Below are 26,701 nucleotides of genomic sequence, written 5' to 3' on the forward strand. Positions count from 1 at the left end.
TAAGTTTTTACCTAATATTAAGCTAATATTAAATATCTCTCTCTCTTATCTTATTTATTATTTTTAATTATTTATTAATTTATTTTACTTTATATATTTACTTAACTTTAATTTAATTTTAATATTCCTTTATTAATATTTTATAAAAATTTAACGTTTTTTAAAATAATTATACTTAATATTACTCTTAAAATATATTTTATTTAATTAATTAACTTAAAGTTAATAATAATATTAATTTAATTATAAAAAAGTAACTCTTTTAAAAGTAAAATACTTATATTTACTTAAGAAAAAAAAGCTATTAAGTAAAAGATTATTATAAGTACTTTTATTTTACTTTAACTTAATATTATATTAATATTTATATAAATTAACGCTTAATATTAAATTTTATACTTACTTTATATAATTTCAGTTATCTTTAATATAAAGAAAAGTTAAGCTTATCTTTATTATATTATCTTTAATAAAATTATTTTTGTATTTTAACTTTAATTTTACTTTATTAATTATTATAAAATTTAATATTATTACTTATTTTAATTATTAAATATATAATTATCTTAACTTAAAGGTAAGTTAAGTTTAACTTAACTTTAACTTATAAATTTATTATTCTTATAATTAATTAATTACTTTATAGGTTTTTACTAATATTAAAATTTATTTAATTTTACCTTAACTTTAAAATAAGCTTAATAAGTTTATTAATACTTTTAAGCTTTAAGTATATCTTTTTATTTATACTCTTAACTTTAACTTTAATTTAATTTTAATTTTTTACTTAATTAAAAGCTAATATAATTATCCTTTAAAAATTATATAATAAGCTTAAAAGTAAAGCTATTATTAGCTAATATTAATTTTAAGTATTACTTAAAAAGTAATAAATAATTTATTATAATAATTACTTATTATTATAAAGAAAGCTATTATAATGAATAATAATATTAGCTTATTTTTAATACGTTTAATTTATTATATTTTTATATAATATAATATAATATGATATAATATAATATAATATAATATAATATAATATAATATAATATAATATAATATAATGTAATATAATATAATATAATATAATATAATATAGTATAATAAAAAATATAAAAAATACAATATATTTAAAGGTTTATATATAATATACTTGTATTTACTATATTCGTAAGAGCTCTACTTATAGCGGCCTTTAGCAATTAAACGGACCTAAATACAGCGGTTACAGCCAGAGCATTAAAAGTAGTGTAGTTTTATAGTTTTATAGTTTTTATAGTTTCTAATATAATAAATAATAATAAATCTAATAAAATACTTATAAGATTACAAGTTTCACGGATAAATATCATAAATTATATACTATAAGCTAATATAAAAAAGTGGGTCCTTATAAGCTCTTATAAGCCTAGAACTTAAAAAATATAAAATATAGTTTTTATAGTATAGTATAGTTAGAGCATTAATAAAAAAACTACACTACATATAGTTTTTTAGTGTAGTTTATAATATAGTATAGTTTTAGTATAGTTTAATTATACTATAATTATATTTATAGTGTAATATATAATTATAAAGGGAAATTGTAATTATAAATATAACGTTAATTATAAGGCTTATAAGGTTATAATTAATATTCTTAAATAAAGCTAATTTAACTCTTTATAATATACTAGTTTTTATATATATAGCTTATAAATTAAGTGAGTTATAATAGGTTAAATCCTAGCTAAAAATTAAGATTTACTTTCTTAAAATAAGAGATTTAAAGCTTAATAACTTACTTATTAATAGCGTTATAAAGCTAATTTTATAAGATTTAAAATCACGTGAATTTTAGCTTTATCTTAATATATAATATGCTTATATAAGCTTTTTTTAATAAAACTTTTTTTATAATAAAATTTAAAAATAAAAAAGTTAAGTAAGAAATATAAAATCTATGATAATATAAGAAATAATATATATAAAAAGAAAGTATATAATATTATTTTATATGAAAATCTTTAAGGTATTTAAATATATTATTTATAACTTTAATATATTTCCTATAACTTTAATGTTTAATATTTTATATTTAAGTTATAAGGTAATACTATAAATATTATTATTTTATAAGGTATTTATATATAAATAATAGAAATTTTTAAATTTATTATATTTAATATATTTTACTTATAATAATAATGTAAAATAATACTTGCTTACTTTATATAATTCTCTTATAATTCCCTTTAATTTTATTTTTATTTTATTTTTATTAGTTTTTTAATCTCTATTTTTAGCTTATTTAAGCTAATTAATCTCTACTTATTAATATTAATATTAGTAAGTAAATTTAGCTTTATTTTAGCTTATTAATTATATTAGCTAATAATAGCTTATAAATTAATAAATATTATATATTACATTAATTTTTAAAATGTAATGTAATAAAGTAAAACTATACTATACTATATTACACTAAATTTCACTAAAAACTATAAAACTATACTACTTTTAATGCTTAAAGTGTAGTATAGTATAGTTAGTTTTAGAAAACTATATAATCTAGTTTTTAAGCTCATAAAAAGCTAAAAGGACCCACTTCTTTATATAAGGTAATTAGTTATAATATTAGTTACTTTATGTATTTATTATTATAATTCAAGTATTTTATTAGATTTATTATTAATTATTTAAGCTTTTTTAAAAAATTAAAATGTAGTTTTCTAGTTAATGCTCTAGTTATAGCTACCTTTAGCAACTAAAGGAACCTAAATACAGCGGTTATAAGCTTATAGCTTCCTTTAGCAACTAAACGAACCTAAATATAGCGGCTACCTTCTGTAATTCTAGGGTATCTATTAAAGCTAAAGGCTCTATTAAGCTCTAGTATAAGCGCTTAAGCTACTTAAGTTTATAGGCCTAAAAATAATTTTTAAAGACAATTAAAAGCGCTAAAATTAATAATCTTTTTATTAAGTTTTAATGTAAATTTTATAAGCTAATAAAAGTAATTAAAATACTTTTTAAAAGGCCTTTTAATCTTAGCTTAAAACCCTTTTATAAGCTATATATTAATATATTTTAGCTAAAAAAGGCTTATAATAGCTATTAATTAGTATTTTTAATTAAAGATAATTATATTATAATTATATTTATTTACCTATTATTTTTAGTATTTTAATTTACTATAATTAAAGCTTTGAAAGCTTTAAACGCTATTATAAAAATTTAATTTTAATAAGAAATATATATTATTTATAAAGATATTAATCTAGGCCTTTAATTAAATTATAAGACTTAGCTTATTAAAATAAGTATTAAAGATAAGCTTATAATATCTTATATACTCGCTTAAAATAGCCTAGTAAAACGCTTAAGAGGTATTATAACTATTAAAGCTAAAACCTTATAGGTATCTTTTGTTTTACCTATTAAATTATAGCTTAAATTTTAGCTAATAATTATTTTCCTTTATAATTAAACTTTTAAGTACTATAAAAGCTTTAAAAATACTACTTTTTAAGTTATATCTTTTAAAAAATTATATATTTAGCTTATTAAAAATAAGTTAAATACTAGCTATATTAGCTAATTAAAGCTAAATATAAGCTTTTTATAGGCTTATAATTATAAAGCTTATTCTTTTATTAAATAATCTTTATAAGGTAATTTATAATAACTAGTTAATTTATAATAACTAGTTAATTTATAATAACTAGTTAATTTATAATAACTAGTTAATTTATAATAACTAGTTAATTTAACTTCTTATAATAATATTAGGCTTTAAAAAAGCCTAGCTTATTTAATAACTTATTTTTAAAGTAAAAAACTAAAGCTATTAAAAAACTAGAAAAAATAAGATTTCTAATTATTTAAAGCTTAATTTTAAAGAAGATATAGTATTTTTTATTTTTATAATATTATTTATACATTTATAATTATAAGCTAACTTTTAATAGTAAGATATATTTATTTAGTAGGCTAATTCCATTAAATTTTTTCTAATTCTTTCTATAATAGCTTAAAAATATTTAGTTATTTTAGCTACTTTAAAAGCTATAAAAGGGAATTTTAACTAAGAAACTAATATTATTACTAAGCGAAGAACTACTTTATTACATAAAAATATTTAAATTATTTTATTATTAAAAAACTAGGTTAAAAATAAGAATAAAAGGGTGGAAAATAAGAGATATTATAATTTATTTTGTATTCTAGTAGAAATTCAAAAGAAAAAGAAGAGAAAGAGAAAGAGAAAGAAGAAGAAGATTGGAATAAAGTTTTAATTAATTCTAATAAAAATAAGGATATTTTTAAGTTTAATTATATAAATATTAATAAGAATATAAAAGAAGAAGAAGAGAAGGAAAATATTTATAATTCTAATACTTAATTTAATATTAAAAGGGTTTTTTGATTATTATTTTTTATTTTATATAAAAGAGTGAAATTTTAGCGTTATAAAAGTTTAAAAAGTATTATTTAAAGTTAATTATATAAAGAGTTATTTAAATTTATATTTTATATAAATTTATATATATAATATATAGGGACTATAGGAGACGAGAAAAAGCCTAGAAAACGACGCGCGTTAGCTAAATCCGCTTAGGAAACGCCTAGAAAACAAGCTAACGCAGGCACAGCTTTAACGAGCTTATAAAGAGAGCTAGAAGCTATTATAAGGCTAGCCTAATATTAAAGGCTATAAAAAGAGGCTATACGTATAAAAATTAAGGGTTTAAAGAAGAAAGAAAGAAAGGAAAATTAATAGCTTAGTTTAAAGCTCTTATAAAGGTTATAATAGGCCTTAAGTAGCTAATAATAACTAGCTAAGCCTAGCTAAATAGCTTTAAAAGTAAGAATAAAGTGAAGTTTATTATAATATATTAATTATACTAGAAATATTTAAGATATAACGTTACGTTAAGCTTAAAATAATACGATATAATATAACACTTAAAGAAAACTACGTAATAGCCTTAAAAACCTAGATATTAAAATAATTACTTAATTAACGTATTAAAGCTAACTTAAATTTAACTTAAACCTTTATTATATACGCTTTAATAAACTACTATTAGAATAGCTAGCCTAGTAAATACCTTTAACTTATATAATCTAAAATACGCTTTATATAATTATAGGTTATAATAAGGTAAGAATAACCTAAAATAAAAGTAAGAGGGTTTTTCTTCTTATATAAAGGGTTTTCCCACTTAAACTACGTGTAAAAGTACTAGAATAGCTTATAATAGCTTTAAAGTACCTAAATAAATAAATAAATAAATAAATAAATATATATAATATAACTAAAAGAATATAATCTCTTATATTTATAATAATAAATATATTACTTATAAGCCTAAAGCTAATATATTTAATTAAGAATATTATTTATTACCTTAATATATTTCTTATAAGCTTTATATTTAATATTTTTATATTTAAGTTATAGAATAATAAGTTAAATCTCTTTTTTTATAAAATATTTATACGTAAATAATAGAATTTTTTTCCTTTATTAAATTAAGTAAATTTTAATTATAATTATAATATAAAATAATACTTACTTACCTAATATAAATCCCTTAAATTTCTCTTATACTTTCTCTTATTTTTATATTTTTATTACGTTTTTAATCCCTATTTTTAGCTTATTTAAGCTAGCTAATCCCTGCTTATTAATACTAATATTAATAAGTAGATTTAGCCTTATTTTAGCTTATTAATTATATTAGCTAATAATAGCTTATAAATTTATTAATACTATATTATACATTAATTTTTAAAATGTAATATAGTATAATAAAACTACACTATATTATACTACACTAAATTTCACTAAAAACTATAAAACTACACTACTTTTAATACTCTAATAGGCACTATATATTAATAAATTAGTAATTAATATCTTTAAAGTATCATAATATAATATTAATATTATATTAATATATTAAAAGAATAGTTTAAAGATTATAAGTTAATAACTTACACGTTAATTTAGAATTTTCTTTGTTTTTTAAGGTTATAATAAAAGAATATTTTCTCTTATAATATATAATACTATTAAAAGACTAAAAACGCTCTACTTTACTATAAAAAGTAGATAAATAGTCTTATTAAGTGTAAAAATAATAAATAAGTTTTTCTTTATTAAAATTAATCTCTAATAATTAAAGATTAAAGAGATTATATTAAAAGATATATAATTTTAAATTAAATTAATAGCTTTTTTTATCTTTAGGGTTATTTTAATATTAATTTAGCGTTAAAAGACTTATAGTAGAGTTATTATTCGTAAATAAATTAGATTTAAAATTAAAGGGATATTTAGCTATTTTTAATAATAAATAAGATAGGGTTTTAAGGTAAAAAAAGTAATTATTATATACCCTAAAAGTAGGGTTATTTAGTTAAAAAAAAAGTTTTATTAAAAGTAAGATATTAATTAAGTTATAAGTGTTTAAGTATTAATATAAAAAAAGAGAATTTTAAACTTTAAAGAGAGATAATATAATTAATATATAGAGTTTAAATATAATAAAAGATATTATAAAAACCTTAAACTTCAGGCATTTTTTTAATGCTTAACTTACTCTTAAAACGTGTATATTTAGATAAAAACTAGTGAAAAATTTATAAGATAAAATACAATTATTATAAAATAGTAGAATATACTAGTATAATTATAATATATGAAGAGCTTTTTATTATATTACGTTAAGGCGTTTTTTCACTTAAAACATATATATATATACTATAAAAAGTATTTATATTTTTAAACTTTAAGTTAATATAACTTTAGGAATATTAGACTTATAAAGATACACTTAATACGTAAAGATAAAGCTTTTTAAGAGCTATTAATTAATTTTATTTTTATCTATTTTAGTCTATTATTAATAGAGATATTTTAGTTTATATAATATAGCGTTTTTATTAAAGTAAGGTTACGTAAAATAACTTAAATACTTTACTTTCTTTATACTATTAAATACTATATATAATATCTTTATAATTATTAATTAAAAATAAGTAAAAATATTATTTTTAAATAGCTAAGATTATAAGCTTTTAAATAATACTAATTTTATAATAAAATTCGTTTTTTTATAGAGTTATAATAAATTAAATATATAATATAATAAAAGTTATAGAATTTATTTTTAATATATATATATATATATATATTATAATATATATAAGTATATATAAATATTTTATAATTATAAAATATATAAATAAATATAAAAAAAGCTAAAGAATTTTATAATATATAATTTCTATTATATTAATAAAAATATTTCAAATATAAAGTATAATAAATAAGTTAAATTAGTAATAAATAAAGGAAAAATAAAAAAAATATATTATTAAGGATATATTATTATAAAATTATCTTATATTATATATATATTTTTCTTTATTATTTAATAATATTTTTAAAATAATTAATATATATTATATATTTTTAGTTTTTTATATATAATATAAGTAAAAAAAAATTATTTAAAAATATTTACTTAATTCATATAATATAACGTTTTTATAAAGCTTAAAAAAAACCTTATTCTTTTATTTGTTTTATATAAAAACTTATATAATATTTTATATTTATTTTATTTTAAAAGTAAAATATTTTATACGTAAACTTTTAAGTATAATTTTTATATTATTATAATACGAAAAAAATTTATTATTATTATATTTTTTTTAAAATTTATTATTAAATCTTCTAATAATACATTTATAGGTATTTCACTTATATATTATATTATATTATATTATAATATAATATATTATAATATAGTATAGTAAAAAATACAAAAAATACAATACATTTAAAGGTCTAACTAGTATATTATAAAGAGCTAAATTAGCTTTTTTTAAGTATAATAGTTATAACCTTATAAGTCTTATAATTAACGTTATATTTATAATTAAAATTTCCCTTTATAATCATATATTATATTATAAATGTAATTATAGTGTAATTAAACTATACTAAAACTATAAAAACTATACTACATTAAAAACTATACTAAAAAACTATATATAGTGTAGTTTTTTTATTAATGCTTTAAATAAGAGTAGGTTTATAATAAAGTTTATTACTATTAATTATTAAGGCTAATAATAAAGTTCTAATAATTAAAGAAGTTTAAAGGTTATATATTATTAGTTCTTATTTCTTTAGTATTTAAGGTAATTACGTATATAGTTTTTAATTATTATTTTTATATTTAACTATTAAAAGTATCTTATAATTAACTTTATTATTTTATTTATATTAAAGTAGCTTATTATCTTAAAGTTATATTTTAACTTTAAAACTTTCTTTTAAATAGCTTTTAAGACTTAAAGGTAGTCTTTTTTATATAAGAGATTATTCTTAATTATTATTATTTTTAATAGCTCTCTTAATTCTTCTTAGTATATAAAGTTATTTCTTATTAACGCTTAAAGCTATTAAAGAAAGTTAAGGTTTTAACTCTTTATTAATAAGCTATAAATTTAATTTAACGTTAATAGAATTACTAAAAGAGAATTAAAGTATTTCTTTTATAAGACTATTAATATTAATTAATCTTTATCTCCCCTTTTATTTAACTTATATTAAAAGAGTTAAAAAAGAATATTTACTTTATTATTAAACTTTCTTAGCTAATAATTCATAATAAACTAAAATTTTATTAGCTTTTAAGCTTATTAAGCTTAATAATAATTAAGGACTTTAATTATTATAAAGTAGCTAAGATTCTAATAATTAAAGTAAACCTTAATATAATATATAATACTCTTTAACTACTAATATTAGCGTTTAAATAAGTTTATTATAATTAAAAGCTCTTTATTATATATCTTATAGTTTATTTTTATTAATAATAGCTTTCTCAAATAAAATACTATAAAATATTACTTTTTATTAAAACTTTTTTAAAAGAGTATTACGCTTAAAGTAAAGTTTAAGGTATTTACTTTAATTTAAGAAGGTAAGGCTAGGTTAAAATAAGTTAAAATTAAAGCTATATAAAAGGTTACTTTAAGTTAATTAAAGGCGTTTTATATCTTTATTATTTAAGCTTAAGGTTTTAAAACGTTTATAAGAGGTTTAATAATTTTTAAAAACCTCTTAATAAATTATTAATAAAAATTAATAAATCCTATAAATTTTTAAACGTTCTTAGTATTCTTAAGCGTTTTTTATACGTGAATATATTTAACCTTTTTCTTAAATATTAAGATATCTTTTATAGAGATAATATAGCTAAGAAATTCTACTTTTAATACTCTTTAATAGTATTTTTAAAGGGCTATTATTAAATTATATTAAAAGAGATAAGTAAGTAACTCTTTAACTATAATATTATATTCTTTAATAAAGCTTATATAAATAAGAATATTATTTAAGTATACTAAAGTACTAGTATTAATTAAATCTTAAAAAATACTATTTATTATTACCTAAAAGATAATAAAAGCGTTAATAAGATTTAATAGTATTACTATATATTTAAAGAGACTATATTTATACTTAAAGGCTATCTTTTATTTATAGCCTTTTATTACCGCTACTAGATGCGGTAGCCTTCTTCGTAACAACAAGTAATTACTATAGTAAATTATTTATTACCTTTTAGGTAGTATTTAAAGCTAATACTAACTTAATAACGCGCTTTATAATAACTAATAACTCCTTATAATTATTACTACTATAAGCAGTTAAAGCTAGGCTAATAGTAACCTTACTCTTAAGCTTATTATATAGTTTTTAAAGGATAATTATATTAGCCTTTAATTAAGCTAAAAACTAGAATTAAATTAAAGTTAAAATTAAGGGTATAATAAAGGTATATACTTAAGGCTTAAAAGTATTAATAAGCTTAATAAGCTTATCTTAAAGTTAAGGTAAAATTAAATAAGTTTTAACGTTAATAAAAACCTATAAAATATTAATTAATATAAAAGAATAATAAGATTATAAGCTAAAGTTAAATTAAACTTAACTTATTTTTAAGTAAAAATAATTATAAACCTAATAATTAACATAAGTAATAGTATTAGATTTTATAAAAGTTAATAAAGCTAAGTTAAAGCTAAGATATAAGAATAATTTTATTAAAGATAATATAATAAAGATAAGCTTAACTCTTTTTTATATTAATAGTAACTTAAGTTATATAAAGTAAATATAAAATTTAATGTTAAGTGTTAACTTATATAAATATTAATATAATATTAAGTTAAAGTAAAATAAGAGTACTTATAGTAATCTTTTACTTAATAGCTCTTTTCTTTTAAATAAGTGTAAGTATCTTACCCTTAAAAGAGCTATTCTTTTATAGTTAAGTTAATACTATTATTAAATTAAAGTTAATTAATTAATTAAAATATATTTTAAGAGTAATATTAAGTATAGTTATTTTAAAAATAATAAGCTTTTATAAAATATTAATAAAAAGATATTAAAATTAAGTTAAAGTTAAGTAAACGTATAAAGTAAAATAAATTAATATATAATTAAAAATAATAAATAAAATAAGAGAGAGAAACGTTTAGTATTAAGCTAGTATTAGGTAAGAACTTACCTTAAATTAAAAAAAGCTTATAAAAGCTATAAGAGATAAGAAAAAGCCTAAAAAATAACGTGTATTAATTAAATTCACTTAGAAAACACTTAAAAAATAAGCTAATATAAGTATAGCTTTAATAAGCTTATAAAAAGAGCTAAAAGCTATTATAAAGCTAGCTTAATATTAAAGGCTATAAAAAGAGGCTATACATATAAAAATTAAGGGTTTAAAGAAGAAAGAAAGAAAGGAAAATTAATAGCTTAATTTAAAGCTCTTATAAAGGCTATAATAAGCCTTAAATAGCTAATAATAGCTAATTAAGCCTAGTTAAGTAACCCTAAAAGTGAGAATAAAGTAAAGTTTATTATAATATATTAATTATATTAAAAATATTTAAGATATAGCGTTACGTTAAGCCTAAGATAATATAATATAATATAATACTTAAGAAAATTATATAATAGCCTTAAACACTTAAATATTCAAATAGCTACTTAATTAATATATTAAAGCTAATTTAAACTTAACTTAAACCTTTATTATATACGCTTTAATAAACTATTATTAAAATAACTAACCTAATAAGTACCTTTAACCTATATAATCTAAAATACGCTTTATATAATTATAGGTTATAGTAGGGTAAGAATAACCTAAAATAAAAGTAAAGGGGTTTTTCTTCTTATATAAAGGGTTTTCCCACTTAACTACATATAAAAGTACTAGAATAGCTTATAATAGCTTTAGGGTACTTAAATAAATAAATATAGCCTTTTATTATACGTATAAGATTAAACCTAGTTTTAAGATTAATTTTTAAGAAGATTATAGCTTCTTATAAGTAGTCTTAAAGCTTATAAATAAGTGGTATTAAGTACTTAATAAGTACTATAACTTTATTTAAACCTTTATAGTTAACGATTAATTAAAGCGAGTCTTTTAAGTCTTTCTTATCTATAAATATTAAAGAGATATTACAAGATACTTTAGATTTTTTAATTTAATTAAATTTAAGTATTTTATTTAATTAAGAATAAAGGGCTTTAAGTTCTTAGGTAAATATAATAAAAAGAGGTCTTTATAATAGAGATTTTTCTTTTATTAGTTTAATTTAATAATTCTATAATTAATAGTTTAAAAAGTTAAGAGCTACTTTAGCTAATATAATAAGAATAAATTTCTTAAATTTTTTAGGTATTATATTTAAGGCTACTTATATTATTAATTTTATTATTATAACGTGATTTTTTATTTACTTAAGTCTTAATAAATTTAAGCTTATATAGTTTTTCCTATAAAACTTTAAGGCGAATTTTATCTTATTTAAGTTATTATTTTAAAGGTTTATTAGCTAATATTACTTTATTTATTAATAAAGAAAAATAATATTATAATTAATCTTTATAGCTTTTAACTTAAAGTTTATACTTATAAAGTAATCTTTTTAATATCTTAAAATAATAAAGCTTATATAATAGTAATTATTAGAGTTATTAGGCTTATTATTAAACTTATATAAGATTTTCTTTTAAGATTACTTATAAATTAAAATCCTTAATTTTTAAGCTAATATTAAGAATATAATAGGTAAAAAGCTATTAATATTAAGAAGAACTTTAATTAACGTTTCTTTTCTTTATTTAATTAAAGTTATAGAAATTATTTATTATAGCTTAATTTAAGGTTTATTAAATTAAGGTTTCTTTAAATATAAAGCTACGTTAAGTTTATTTTAAAATAAAAACCTTTTCTTATAAAATAACTTATAAGAGTCTTTTAAAAATTTAAATTAAAGTTAAAGAGTAACACGTAATTATATTCTATTAAATCTTTTAAGATTATATTAATCTTAAGCTATTTTACTAGTAATAGCTTTAATTTCTCTTTATTAGATTTTCGTTTATTATTATTAAATTCTATAATACTAGTAATCTTAAAAGAAGCTAATAGTAAGATATTATCTTCTTTATTTTTACTAGTATAATATTAAATAAAAGAGTAATTATCTTATTTATAATATTAATAATAATTATTAGCTTTCTTTCTTTTCTTAATAAAAGCCTTATTAATCTCTTTAAAAGCTTTTTAAGGGAACTCTTATCTCTTTTCTTTATTAGGCTTATTATTTTTAATTTAATTCTTTAAGAATTTCTTTAATCAACTTAAAGGTTTTATAAGCTATTAATTTTAAATTAACTTAATTTTAAGAGCTTTTAAGTTAAATTAAGCGCGCTTTTTCTTATAAATTTAATCAAGTTAAAGTTTATTAATATATTTTTATAGACTTAACTTACTTTAATAATAGTATTAAAGTATTCTTTATTTAAGAGTAATATATTATCTCTTCTTAAGTAAATTAATTTAATTATTTTATTTAATAATACCTTAATAATATACGTTTAAAGAGTAAAGCTAATTTAATAAATTATTTTATTTAAGTCTATTATATTTATTAGAAATTATAAGATATTCTTAAAGTATTTAATCTTTAAAAGCTTCTTTAAGTTATTAATTACTTCTAAAACGTCTTTAAATCTCTTTTAAATAATAATTATATACGCGTTTTAATAGTTTATTACTTAAAGACTTTAAAATTATTAGGCTTTTTATTAATATTAGGTCTTTACTTTATTAGCTAATAATAATCTTACTTAATTAATTTTAAGTTAATTAAAGAGTAAGTTACGCGTATAAAAGTTAATATATATAATAATATTAGTCTATTAAAAGTAAAACTTTATAAGAAATCTTTTATTAAAGAGAGTTAACTTAAAGATCTTTAATAAGTTATCTTTTTTTATAATATAAGTTTAATTAATAAAATAAGCTAAAGAGTTTACTTATTTAGGTTAATTAAAGAGTTTTAAGCTTAAGTTTAAAGGCTTTAAGAGACTTAAAGAGAGTCTATTAGGCCTTTTATTTTAATAATTATCTTTATTATTAAATAAGTTACTTAAATAATTAAGGTTTAAAGAGACCCTATAAATTAAAGGTTTTAAGAAATAAGAGTAACGCTAATTATCCTACGAATTTCTTATATATATTATATAAAGTATATCTTTATTATAATAAGGTAAAGTAAAGATACTTCTTTTAATACTTTATAAAATAATAATAATAAGCGATTAAGTTAAGTGGTTTAAGATAACTTTTTACTTAATTTTACCTAATATTCTTTTAATATTAATAAATAAACCTATTTTAAACTTCTTAAGAGTATTTTTAATAATAAATTTAATTAAAATATAAATATCTTAAAGTTATACTTAAGTGTAAATATTAAGGTTTTAAAAGTTAATATATTATTAAGCTAAGAGGTTAATAATAACTTAATTTTTATTTATAGCTTAACCCTTAATATTATATTAAGTTCTTATTAGTTTTTAATAAAGAGCTTAAACTTTTATTGAGTTTTAAGCTTATACTTCTTATATTTTAATAATAATAGTTTTCTTATTAATATTATTTTAAGTATACTTAATAATTTAATTATATATATTACTAGTAAACTAATAAGTAATATCTTTTATAGCGTATTAAAATTAAGTAAACTTATTTCTTTTTATTATAATACCTTATCTTATAAGAGTAATAACCTTTTAATATTTACTATAAACCTCTTAATAATAACGTTAAATAATCAAAAGGTTATAATAATTAAAGGCTTTAATATACTAAACTTATAAGCGTAAAGCTTTATAAGCTTAAGTTAATTAAATATTTAAGCTAATAATATTATTATATATTATTATAAATTAATTAATTAATTTAATATTTTAAGTTAAGTTAAAAGCTTCTTTTATAATTAACTTAAAGTTAAAAGAGTTATAAATAATTATTTAACTTAAGTTAATAAATATTATAACTTTAAGATAAAACTTAACTTAAGGTTTTAAAGTAAAGTTTTTTTTTTATTTTATAAGAAGAATAATATAAGTAAGTTAAGTATTTTTAATAATAATAATTAAGTAAATTTAAATGGTATAAAGTAATAATCTCTTAACTTAAGGTTATAATTCTTATTATTATTTTTCCTGGACAAATTAGTTGCAAGCTGAACATATTGTCCAACTACGTTTTAACAGCAAAAGCAACTATGATTGTGGCAGCCAATGCCACCAGACTTTTTCGGGTCACCGCTGTATGCCAGAAGACCTCGTTACAGGCATAAAACCCACTCGCAAGCTGGCATGACTTCGGATGGGATCAAAGGTTGACGGACTGGCGGGAGTACTCCGTACTGATCGACCAAGCGGCCGTCTCTGCGGTGCAGCACCCTGATAAGGCGACGTTGCATTAGACCAGACCCTCTCCACAAGCATGCAGTAAAGGGTAGGATTCAAATACAACGCAACAGGAATGAAATCAGTTGTGATTTGCCACTTGATGTGTCAGTGGTTATTGGGTTTGGCCACTGAGACATGGGGCAAAAAGATCTGGCAATAGCGGCCTGGGCCCTTGGCCGAATATCCCCGCCAGCAAGTTTATAAGTGTGCCCTTTTAGCTCTCTCTCCGTGGCCTCTGAGATGGTGTAATGTGGTTTCATGCTAGAATTCCTCGAAAAGACATCCACATTGGACAGTTTGCTCATCTAGTACTCATTCCTTTTCTGGGAAGTGTGTCAAACGCAATTACTTGGATACTCGGTCATCATGGGCGTTGATTTGGACTACCTTACCCCGCGGGGTCTCTTGGTTAACAAGAGTTTTGTTTGCCAGGGGCCTTCATTTAGCAGCCTCATTCTAGCCATCAACAAGATGCTTGACGTGCCACACAGCAAGGAGACGACGGCCCAGGAGTTTAACTTCTCCAGTGACGCATTTGACGTGGTAGGCAGACTCAAAACCTTTGGCCTAAAGGAAATATCAACTAATAGGGAGTAGCTTTTAGATGTACTTGAAGACTGTCTGAAGTACATGACAGAGGTACGGCTCTTTGATTCGGAGTCTCACGATTAGTCGCAAATGACTTACCTTTACTTGCAGATTCATTTCAACGCAGGAAAGCTTAAGGTACTTTACAGATCCATTGTCTAATTCCTGGGCCCAAATCGTGCTGATATTTTGAAATCTAGACAGCATATCGCGATGTCGGAGACGTCTGCGACAGAATCCTTGTCCTTTCGGCCTCAGCTCCCAGAGATTATGGTTGGACCTCCTGCCCAGAATAGTTTCTCAAAGAAAGCAGCCGTCCATTCTTTTCATGCTCAGCTAACGCTATTTTTCGCGCCCTAGATAAACTGTTTGATGATCTGGCACGGCTGTACAAGGATGAATCTGACAACGAGGCACTGCGCAAATCTGTCAAAGAGCAGATTGATGCACGCTTGGCTGGCATTCACAATGTTTCCACCAAGGCTACGGCTACAAGAGCAGTCTTGGCCAATTCCACAGACGCCGTCAAATTAGCACAGGACCAGCTGAAGCAAGTTAGCGCCCAGCTAAACACCGAAGCCATCTATCGTCGACTCCTAGAGGCCTTTATGCCTGATATGGTGAAAATTGCCATGAATAACTTTGCAATAAACATGATGAGAGTATGTTACTCCTTGTTTCGAGAATTCGCCCATCTCGGGAATTGTCTGACAAATGAGGACTGTGTAGGCATGGATTGGGCAAATCCAATTGACTGACGGGACTGCGGCCTCGTTGAATGAGCTGCAGAGAGCTGTTGGTAAGCTATCTTTCCCGAAAATTAGCAACGGCGTCAGTTTAATAACGTGCTTAGGTGCTGTTGCGGAGATAGACATGGATCTTGTCTCATTGCGCAAGTACGTGGAGGGAAACACCACACCCGGGCCAGGCCCTATTTTGGATCTGCAGAAGGGCAACATACTTGAGAAGTGGGAAGACTTGGACAAGGAAGGTGAGTACAGGCGCATTGCTTTCGAAGTTCGATGTGGAGAGTGGCTGACTTCGTTGCGTTCCCCCATTTGCAGTGAGGAAGTTCAAATCAAACTTTATTGATACTGTAAGAGCATGAAAGGCATTAATTCGGAATGAATGATCTTGAATATGATGGGAATTGATGGTCAATGGGCAGCCCGGATCCCTGATCGTTACTGAGAGTACTTTTTTTTCCGATTAGGCGCTTGAGTCGGTTGACTAGGAGCTCTGCCAAGCACGACTATCTAGACAGTTCAGCAAAATGAGATACTCTTTAACTTTCTACGCGAGATGATGGCGCAAAACTACAGGAGAGCTAGATAATCGTTTCGATTCTGCTTCACTTTCAAAAAGTTGCTCCTATCTTGAATGAGCGACTCGGGCTTGACAAACACAATCGCTATCCAGTGGGAAATGCATATTGAACTCGTTCAGCGAGATATGGAAGGGACGAGGGGCATTGATTTGTCCAATCAATTTTATGAAGTAAACATTCGTCGACAACTTCATCTGAATAATTTAAACAATCTCAAAATGATGGCGATGTACTCTGCATCTAGTTAATTCTTCCTAGAGTCCTTCACCCTAGGTCTGCGGCGCTTCGTATCAAAACGAACATGCCCCGTAAACTGCAAATCGATCCCCCTTAAGCCATCCAAAAGAATGTCCTCTGGGTTCAACAGCTCAATCTTCCACTGGGTAAATGGAGTGGGCTCGGCATGGTCTTTTGTTTCAAAGGCGGGATAGACGCGAGTTTTTCCTCTAATCCCATTCTCGTCCAGCTCGTACGAGCACCTTCGAGATTGAGGAAGACTTGCAAAACGGAATACTTTATCTTTTTCAATGTCTGCGTAGATTCCAGAAGTGGTGATTCGCAAGTTCACCACTGCCACTCCACCCTTTAGAGCGTTTGGATTGGGGAGCACTCCAAGTAGGGTAGGATTAAGCCCATCTAGACGGTAGTGGGAGCCTTCGTCAAAATCACTTGCAAGCCCCTTTTCTGGAGCGAGTGTGAAGCTACCAATGTGGTTCTTCCCCTTGATACCATCCTTCATTGATTGCCCACATCCAGCAGGGAGCTGATCTTCGTCAGCCCTCTGCAATGTAGAAAAGGGTTAGGGCCAGGGTATGTAAACTTACATCCTCAGAGTCGATATCATAGTCGAAAGCTAGATTAAAGACTGCTTAGCTTATACCTAAAATATGATAGTCTTCATTTTTACCTACGTTGGAAGTCGCTAGAATATCGTGAATCAGCATTTACCATCTCTTGTATGATGATGGAGAGGTCTTGCTGGTACTCGACGAGAGGTTTTCGGGAGTCAAGACTAATGGAGCTTGCAGTAAGGGCCCAGTAACGATAAGCCCATGCCATGTTCCGAAGGGATATAACAACAGTGGTTCTTAGGGCCATGGCGCGATCGTAGAGCATAGACTCGGCAAGAGCGTAGATGGCCTCTTGTTCCTCATACTCGTCCCGTAGCCTTTGAAGGCCGGAAATCTGTTGTTCAGACACAATGACTTCCATCTGGGCCTGGACATACTCGTAGCCTGCTTTAACGCTTTCAGCATGGGCCTGAGTCAGCTGCTTCCCGTTGATGGCATGCTTTCGCAGTGCCAGTCTGTAGTCGCTGGCATAGTCAACACCCTCACTCACAGCAAATTCCATCTGCTCGTCTGACTCGAGAATCCATTTATCCCACGCAGCCATTGTCACGATGGCCGCAGCATTCGCATCACCCTGGCTGGTGCCAGTGATGGTGTCCAGAGATGGGATCTCCACGGTAGGATCGATCTCGAACTTGCCTACTGCATCCACCACGGACTCTATGATGGGATACAATGCCAAAAGCGCCTCGACACACTCGGCCAACTTCTTAAAAGTATCGGATCTCAAGACTTTGCCAATTTGGCCGACGAGACCCTCTGCTACCTTGACCGCCTCGACGGCCTTCCCTACAGCGTCTGCGGCGCCACCGCCGCCTCCGGGGTTGCCCATACAAAGCGTTGCAATATTCAATGCAAAGGCTGCAAAAAGAGATTAGTCTAATCTTACAAAGATTAAGCTGTTATTGGAAGTGGATATGTCGGCTTACAAGCGGCTGCCATGAGGATTTGAAACACGGCTTTCAACTCCTGTTCATCCTTCCACTTCTGGAGCCCATTCTCGAAACGAATTCTGAGAATTTCTAAGGCAAAGTCGTCTTCTTTAAACTGCGCCTCGCAGCTCACGGCAGTCTGACGAGCCGATTTGTACTTATCCAGCGCCATGTTGCGAAGGTTGACGCGCATGGAATTCTCATTTCTAGCCTGTGCGAGCATGGTATCCCAAGCCTGTTTGTGGACTTCCAAAGACTCCTTCTTATCCTGGAATCGCTCGAACTGGGCCTCGAAAGCGGTAGCAGCATTAAGTGCCTGTTGTGTAGACTCTTTATATCTATCAAGGACTAAAACAGGAGCATAGCTCATGTCCGGTCCGGCTATGGCTTGTCCGGCGAGTTGTTGGCCTACTGCCACCGCCTGCGTGTTGAGCAGATTAAAGTACTCTTGATTAGTCGTCATCGTCGCAACATAGGAGCTCAACGAGACTGCAACGGACATGTTTTTCCAGAACTGAACAAGAGCAATACGCAGTTGCGTGTTCAGGCTTGCTTTCAGGTCATCGCTTGAGGTCGACGGGTATTTCTTCTCGTAGTCGTGCTCCATTTCGCCCGAGGAGAACCCAATGGTAACGCCAATATACTCGGACTCGGGCCCAAGATCAAGTTCCAAATTGTCGGAGCCATTGAGTATCGTGACCGGCTGATCCAGAATGGCGGCGTAGATGGATATTGCGCCCGAGGCATCCGACGGTATTACTATGGTCACCGGCGCATCCGCCGTCAAAACCCTTGCAGTGATCTGTATGGTGCCATTCTTGTGAGGTGAAACGACATTCTCATGCTTCGTAAGAGCAAAAATATCTGTAAAAACATTCAGCCTGAGCATAGAGGGCAGAAGTGCCGTGGAGTCAAGGTAAACTCCGCGGAGCATCGCGGTTTTCTTGTGATCCCATGTCAGCACAGAATATGAGACATCTCAAAAAATGTGCTACTTGCCGCAATTTTGTTCACATTTTCTGCTTCTCGTAATGGAATACTAGTAACATCCTTTGAGAAAGCATAGGCTTTCCATTCCTCTGGGGTGCTGGGCTGGGGCTTAGGGTCGGACATGGCAGCAGGCTCGTGAAGTCTTGGGTGTTGCTGTATCCGATTTCCCCTCTGTTTTTTTCTCTATCCACTAAGTTCTAAAGTCCTGTTACTTCAGACACTGTTTCTTATAGACAAATCATTGCCAAGTTGATTGACAGACCGGGCTAAAGGCAATCTGCAATCTGCGATCGCGTCATATTAGCCTTCAATGACCCGTTTCGGTCTACCATCTGATCGAGCATGTGAATACGCAAGACGGAATATGGCCGGTAAAGCTGTATTCAAGTCCGATAGCGGCTCATCTTCTTAGCAGTGTGGGCTGGCTAAGTTGATCCATCATTTACCCCTTCGTTTTCGGTACTCCATGTCGCTATAGTATGGACTGCGGGCTATCATGGCTTGTTGTTATTGCCAAGCAGTGGTCGGGCAACGTGGCAGGACCCCGATGGTGGACATCCCCCCCCCAGAACTCACCGGAACGGCCACTTACATATTTCAGTTCAGGATTTACTTGCGTGGCTTGCCTAAGGTTACTTCTGTTCCGTCACTAAATATGACCATCTGTACGTGGTGGTACCATTAGGAGTGTAAATACTCCGTAAATGTGTCAAGAATGCAGCCGTTGTGGGAAAAAGCAAGATTTTCGTGCCGCAGAAGTCACCAGACTCGGCAAGGATGCCATGCTGCCGCATCTGCATTCTCAGCTCATGCACGTTCACCGACACAAATGATGAGACAGAAGATTATGCATGCTCTCATGCGTGTTTCGGAGAAAGAGGTAGGTTACAATATGCTGATAAAGCATGCAGGCATGCTACTGCTACCATTAGTACGCCTGAGGGCGAGACCGAGATTTCGACAGAGTGTACGAGGAGTCAATGTCATCGGCACCTCCGTGAGACAGCGAGCACTTTTGCATCCTAGCAAATATATATATATATAGAGAGAGAGAGAGAGGAAGAGAGCTGGAACCTACGATGTAAATCTCGTTGTAGTAGATACTGTGATAATATTTGCGACCTGGCCGTGTGTTCAATCACTGACCAGCATCGTATTTACTCTCCAGATTACTCCTTTTCCTGAAAATGACTGGCTTCGACCCCAGGCAGCCAATTACGGATCCGTCCGTATTTTCCCCCAGGGGAATGTACGTGGACAACCGCAGTGGCAAGAAGGGGGCCCAAGACGACGACGACGACGACGACGACAAAGCCTTCGTTTTCGATGCTTCCGATATGAAAGCGCTGAACCGATTTCTGGGCACGGGAAGGAAACTCCAAACCACTCGTTCAGAGTATCTCAGATGGTTAGGAATCTCGGACACGCCGGGTGAAATCAGTGCTGCCCTCGGAAAAGAACTGGAATCTCTTCTTAAAACTTATACTTCGGTGTGTATTCTAATCCGTTCAGCCACACCATCCGACCTGTCTTCTTCAATCACTGGTAAAGGCGGCACTTGACACTCTAACCAACAAAACAGATTAAAAATGACTGCACGCAATTCAAGGATGTAACATGGAACAGAATTGTTGATATTGCCGGGGATATCAAGTCCTACGCCACCATGTCGGGCGGAAAAGAAAGTACCTCGTACTATGTGCTCATGTTGAAGTTCATTGGGGACTACCACGAAGAAAACAAGAAGCCAAACCCAGACAAGGATAAACTCGCAGAATTGAAGGAAAGCATCCAGTTCACCGTCGACGCCGAGCTTAGAAAGCTAGGCGAGTTGCAGGCTGGTGCGCAGGAAGCGCTTACAGGACTCGGAGCTTTTGAAAGAGTGTGCGAGCAACACGGCCTCGCTGTGGAAACTAATGCAAACTCTCTTGAGGCGCAGTTGAAGAAGGAGGGCAACGACATTGAAAGTATGAAAGCGAAAATCGAGGACGCACGAGCAGAGATCGATGACTTGCAGGGACAAATTGATGGAAGTAAGACATAAAAACACACCTGAATCCCTCCTAGACTACCTTGCTAACTGGGCATTACGCCGTTGAAGAGAACCAAGCAATCAAGGATGCTCCGAAGTACATGTGGGTGTAAGTGGACACAATAGCTCAATGTACGATGAAAAGATGCCAGTGGCTAACCCAGCATCACAAGTTGGCCAATCGGCACTGCAATCGGTACTGGCATTATCGTGGAAGCAAAGAAGGCCATCAAGAGATTGAAAGAAGCCATGGAAAAGGTCAAGAAGGTGCTGGACGACTATGAATCCAAGATGAAGACTGCATCTCGCCTGGAAACAAATCTCAAGTTCATAAGTGTAAGTGTGGCACTTGCCAACCGTCTGCTTACGCCCAAGTCTAATTAATTGCAGCGCCAAGTCAAGGACCTCGGTACAGAAATCGGGCCTGCTATCAAAACATTGCAAAAGCTCCAGGGGGCTTGGAAGAGCATGGAAACGGATCTCACGGCCATCAAGGATTTGATCGAGTTCGATACGGACAATATTCCGCCAATGTTGATCACAAGGCCTCAGTTGCAGGGCATTGTTGACGAATGGAACGAGCTGAAGGATTACGGTACGTGAAAGGCCAAAGATGCGAGAACACATTGACGAGCCACGATGCTAATGACTACATGTTTCCCAGCGAGCAACTATATTGAGAATGCTTATCTTAGCGACGAACCAAAGTCTGTGAGCATTGCGGAGTATATCTCTGAGCTGGAAGATGCACTAATGAAAATTGAGGCGATGGGGAAGGGTCAGTAACAGAAAGGCTTGGTGTATAGCAAGACATTCACTCTCACTAACTTGGCTGCTCCTAAGCCCAGATGATGTATGACTTTGTGTTCCCAGAGGCTGAGATTCGTTAATACTCAAATGCTCACTTATATCTGTTGTAATTCTTTTGGCATTGATGTGATTTCCAGCTTTCCACTTGGCGAATGCATAATATCATATAATAACATCTTTATTATTATAGAATTATAAAGAAAATACACGGCGTTTTTATTAAAGAATATATTTAAGAGAGATAAAAAAAGAGGTAATAATAAAAATAATGATTTTTATTGAAATAGAAATCTTTTATTAAAACTTTGTTTTTCCTTAAAATAAAAATAAATTAATATATTAGCTAGTATGTCTAACGCATCGCAATGCGTGTACTTATAGTATCTTGCGTGGTTAGTTACGGACTTTAACTTACGGTTCCCTGGCCTAGGTTCCGCTAGGTACGGCTAAAATATAGTGTTACTAGACACTCTCTATCTAGCCCGTTTTTTTTTTTAAAAATAGGTTAATTAATAAGTTAATTATTAATTTATTTGATTTAATATTAATATTATTAGATTTTAAAGCTTTAAAAGTGTCTCGGAATTTTATGGAAAATTAAGTGGCTAGCTTACTTAGGTCCTAATTCTATAAACCGCGATTAACCGTTAGCTAGCTAAAAACACTATATAACACGTATAATTATAGCGCTTACCTATTTTTAGTAAGAAATATATATATATTAAGTTATAAATAAAACTTATATTATTTATAACTCTTTATTTATAATATATTACACTAATACAAACCACGTAAATACCTATAAAAGAAAGTTTTTAGTTAATTTTAAAAGCTAAAAGTAATTTCTAAAAACGTGCTAAATATATTATTATACTATTAATAAGCTAAACCTAGTAAAGTAATACAAGGGAAAACCCCTATTATCGTAATATATCTTCTTCAGCCAGCTGATAATCAGCCGCGGCTTATAGGATTAGGGCCTTAGTTGTCAACGGGTCTGGTATATAAGAAAACTGTGAGGCAGAGGGACGGACATCCGCAAGCCATTTCGCAGTTACCGTGTTTCTGTTATCCCCGACGAGGGCAGGGTGGAGTCCCGTGATATGAAGCACCCAGCAGTGAGCACGTGTCTAGGCTCCTAGCGCGGGTCAAGTAGCCAACTTCGTATAAACTAACCAGTTAACGTTTCCCATTGTTATGGCTAGGTGTAAAAGGTCCACGGGTACCCGTGTGGGTTGCTTACTCGTAGGCTTTAGGTAGGTAATAGGTAGGAAAAAAAGACTTAAATAAATTTATAAGGGAAAATAAGATACTTATAATTATCTATTAAAAATATTAAGTGTTTTTAGGTACTTAAATAAGACTTATATAACTTACTTTATACTTTAAACTTAAGACTTATTATAAATATAATTAAATATTAAAGAGTTAACGTTAATTATTATAATTAATTATTATAATTAATTTAAAAAAATTAATTTATATTATTATATTATATTATTATACGTTTATAGGTATTTATAAGGTACTTATCTTTATATTAAGTTACTTATAGTATACCTAAATTACCTATATAATAAATTAGGTAGCCCACGAATAACCTAAGAAAAACTTGGATACCCACGGGTGCCCACGGGTACCCGTTTTTACACTCTAGTCATGGCTCACACTCGAGCACAGTTGGCCGCGCAAAGGGGCCGCGCACCGTCAGCGTCAAAGAATCAGGGTCTGTGTTTCATAACGCGCCAAATAACATCTCGACTAATAATACACAGGCAAGCGACCCCGAGGCATTCAAAAGCTAAACCGCCCCCAGACAGCACGATCCCGCCTGGGTCAGACTCCACAATGCATTGACTGCAGTCAACCAGATTCATCTTCATCTTCTAAAAAGAAGAGCTCATCTCAACAGGTACTATCGTCCTATATCTACGCGCCGTGTAAACTTGGAAATTAAGTATTACAGGACTTTATAACCACTGATAAGCGTGGTACGAAACGACCCATTAATGCTACTGATAAAGAGCCAGACTCCATTAAAAAGCCGCCACGTCGATCGGCGCGATTGTCCCTTGTATAGCAGAATTTAAATAAGGCTGCGACTAATCACGGCGATAACTCCGAACCATTCAATCTAATTAGATTTTGGGTAAGAGAAAGAGAGTGGCCGCGAGAATACTTTGAATCCAAAATAGAGCATTTACTCGCCCGGAAAAAATCTTTACCGTCTCTTAGTCACAAGCGATTAAACTCTGCTTCGTTAACGCCGAGTGATCAGCGGCCGAGGGAAGAAAAGAGCGCCCCTTGCCAAGACCCGCGCTATGAAACTCTTATAGCGACTAAAGGCAGCTTTATAGTTAAGTCTAGCCTTAATATTATAAGTTCAAGTAAAGCCCTTTCTAAAACTCTTCTTAAGGCACAGCAGGCGGTTCCAGTAGTAGACTCTTTATTCCGAGACGACATTTTTAAAGCCGCTTGCCAAAAAAATCTATAATAAAAACGAGGCTCGGGTTATTTAAGATATTTCTCGGTTCATAGTTCCCTCCGCAGAGAGTCTTGCCACATTCGGCGCCAGACACCTTGACATATTAATAGAAAGTGTCAATAAAGGCTGGAACAACTGCATCCCGTTGACAGGGACTCGCCCTTAACCTGACTATTCTGTAGGGTTTAAACGAGAGGCATTTAACAGAGACTAGCTAGCTAAGCTGTCACCTTTTATTGGCGACTTTATTAGCGGAGGAGGCCAGTCCTTTTTCATGGCGACATACTACATGTACTTCCCGTTCCTAGCGTGTGAGGTAAAGTGTGGCGCCGCGGCGCTAGATGTAGCCGATCGATAGAATGCCTATAGCATGACTCTAGTAGTGCGGGCTATCACAGAACTCTTTCGTGCTGTTAAGCGCGAAGGCGAGGTCCATCGACAGATCTTAGCTTTTTCTATCTCTCACGACCACCGATCGGTAAGGATTGTGTGGCGGCATTTATGCTTATAAGTTAAAGAAAGTTAAATAGTGCATTTAATTATAGCTATATTATTAGTATAAGAGGATAAGTATACGCTTAAGTCTTTAATTTAATAAGTTTTACTTTTATAATAAGTTTATAAGATCTTTTATTAATGTTTTATTAAGTTATTTAATTAACTTTATATAAACTTATATTATATAATTAAATTATTTATATTATTTAATTACTTATTTACGCTTATTATAAACTATAACTTATAATATATATAATTAAAATTATAAGTATTTTAAAAGTATTTAATTACTTTATTTAAATTAATTTATTACTTATTTAAGAATCTTATTAGCTTTAAAAAGTAAGTTATAAGAATTAAAAAGTAATTAAATTATAATATTATATATAAAGTTATTAATATATATATATATTACATTTAAGTTAATAAAAATAATAGTTTTACTTAAGTAATATTTTTATTAAGAAAAAATTATTTAATCTCTTATAAAAGGTACTTTTTAATTATTATAAAAATAAATTAAAATAAATATAAAGGCTTAATAATATTTACGTTTAAAAGAATATAAAGAATTATAATTATAATAAAATAAATTAAAACTAAGAAAGAAATAATAAGTAAATTATAAAAATAATTTAAATTATTTAATTAAGTAAAAAGAAATTATAATAAAATAAAGATTATTATAATAAAGTTAAAAAGAAAAAGTTATCTTAAAGGTTTTTAATTAAAATAAGAATACACTTACTTCTTAAATATTAATAAACTTATAATTAAAAAGAAAACTTTTAGTAAAATAACTTAAATTAATTAAAAAAGAATTAAAAAGAGAAAGAATTAATTAATTAATTAAAAGAATATAATATTTCTTATAATATTTCTAATAATTATAATCTTATAATTAATTATAAGAAATAATATTATAACGTTTATTATTTTAATTTATAAGATTATTTTTATAATAAAATTATCTTTAAAAGAGATATAAAAGCTTATTTTTAAGTTAAGTAAATTAATATAAATATTTCTTAAATATAATTAATTAAATAATTAAAAATAATTTAAAAGAAAAGATTTTATTAATTTATTTATTATTAATTAATAAGAAGTTATTAAGAAAAACTTATATTTTTATTAATAATACTCTCTTTAAAAACTTAACTTAAAGAAAAAAAAGCTTATAATTAAAAAGTTAAACGTTTTAAAATTAATTAATTTTATTATAATTTATAATAAAAACTTATTTAAAGTTATAAGCTAATAAAACCTTATCTTATTTATTAATATAAGCTTTAACTTTAAGGGATTTATTAAAATTCTTAAGAAAGCTT

At 27.5% G+C, this 26,701-nt stretch overlaps 3 protein-coding genes across 3 annotated transcripts; 2 read left to right on the top strand and 1 right to left on the bottom strand.

Annotated features, from left to right (window-relative positions):
- Positions 1-15,223: 15,223 nt before the first annotated feature.
- On the top strand, positions 15,224-16,612 carry J3458_000001 (uncharacterized protein; the record flags this gene model as incomplete). Its single annotated transcript, XM_066115892.1, has 8 exons — positions 15,224-15,400; positions 15,455-15,496; positions 15,557-15,583; positions 15,646-15,718; positions 15,806-16,107; positions 16,175-16,244; positions 16,299-16,436; positions 16,510-16,612. The coding sequence occupies 8 exons, from the start codon at positions 15,224-15,226 to the stop codon at positions 16,551-16,553; spliced, it is 873 nt and encodes a 290-aa protein (XP_065977772.1). The 3' UTR covers positions 16,554-16,612.
- A 383-nt stretch (positions 16,613-16,995) lies between these two features.
- On the bottom strand, positions 16,996-19,489 carry J3458_000002 (uncharacterized protein; the record flags this gene model as incomplete). Its single annotated transcript, XM_066115893.1, has 4 exons — positions 16,996-17,535; positions 17,597-17,625; positions 17,684-18,484; positions 18,553-19,489. 4 exons carry the CDS (start codon positions 19,487-19,489, stop codon positions 17,017-17,019), a joined length of 2,286 nt encoding a protein of 761 aa, XP_065977773.1. The 3' UTR covers positions 16,996-17,016.
- Positions 19,490-20,648: 1,159 nt separating this feature from the next.
- J3458_000003 (uncharacterized protein) lies at positions 20,649-22,450 on the top strand. Its single transcript, XM_066115894.1, has 7 exons — positions 20,649-21,035; positions 21,128-21,578; positions 21,647-21,686; positions 21,751-21,913; positions 21,968-22,172; positions 22,242-22,288; positions 22,361-22,450. Exons 1-7 carry the CDS (start codon positions 20,733-20,735, stop codon positions 22,361-22,363), a joined length of 1,212 nt encoding a protein of 403 aa, XP_065977774.1. The 5' UTR covers positions 20,649-20,732; the 3' UTR covers positions 22,364-22,450.
- Positions 22,451-26,701: the final 4,251 nt, after the last annotated feature.

Source organism: Metarhizium acridum (genome assembly GCF_019434415.1).
Source record: "Metarhizium acridum strain ARSEF 324 chromosome Unknown scaffold_1, whole genome shotgun sequence".
NCBI lineage: Eukaryota > Fungi > Ascomycota > Sordariomycetes > Hypocreales > Clavicipitaceae > Metarhizium > Metarhizium acridum.

Coding starts and splice junctions, on each gene's coding strand:
- J3458_000003 (XM_066115894.1), top strand. CDS start 20,733: ATGACTGGCTTCGACCCCAGGCAGCCAATTACGGATCCGTCCGTATTT. Junction 21,579..21,646: donor GCAGGGACAAATTGATGGAA/GTAAGACATAAA, acceptor ACGCCGTTGAAG/AGAACCAAGCAATCAAGGAT. Junction 21,687..21,750: donor GCTCCGAAGTACATGTGGGT/GTAAGTGGACAC, acceptor CAGCATCACAAG/TTGGCCAATCGGCACTGCAA.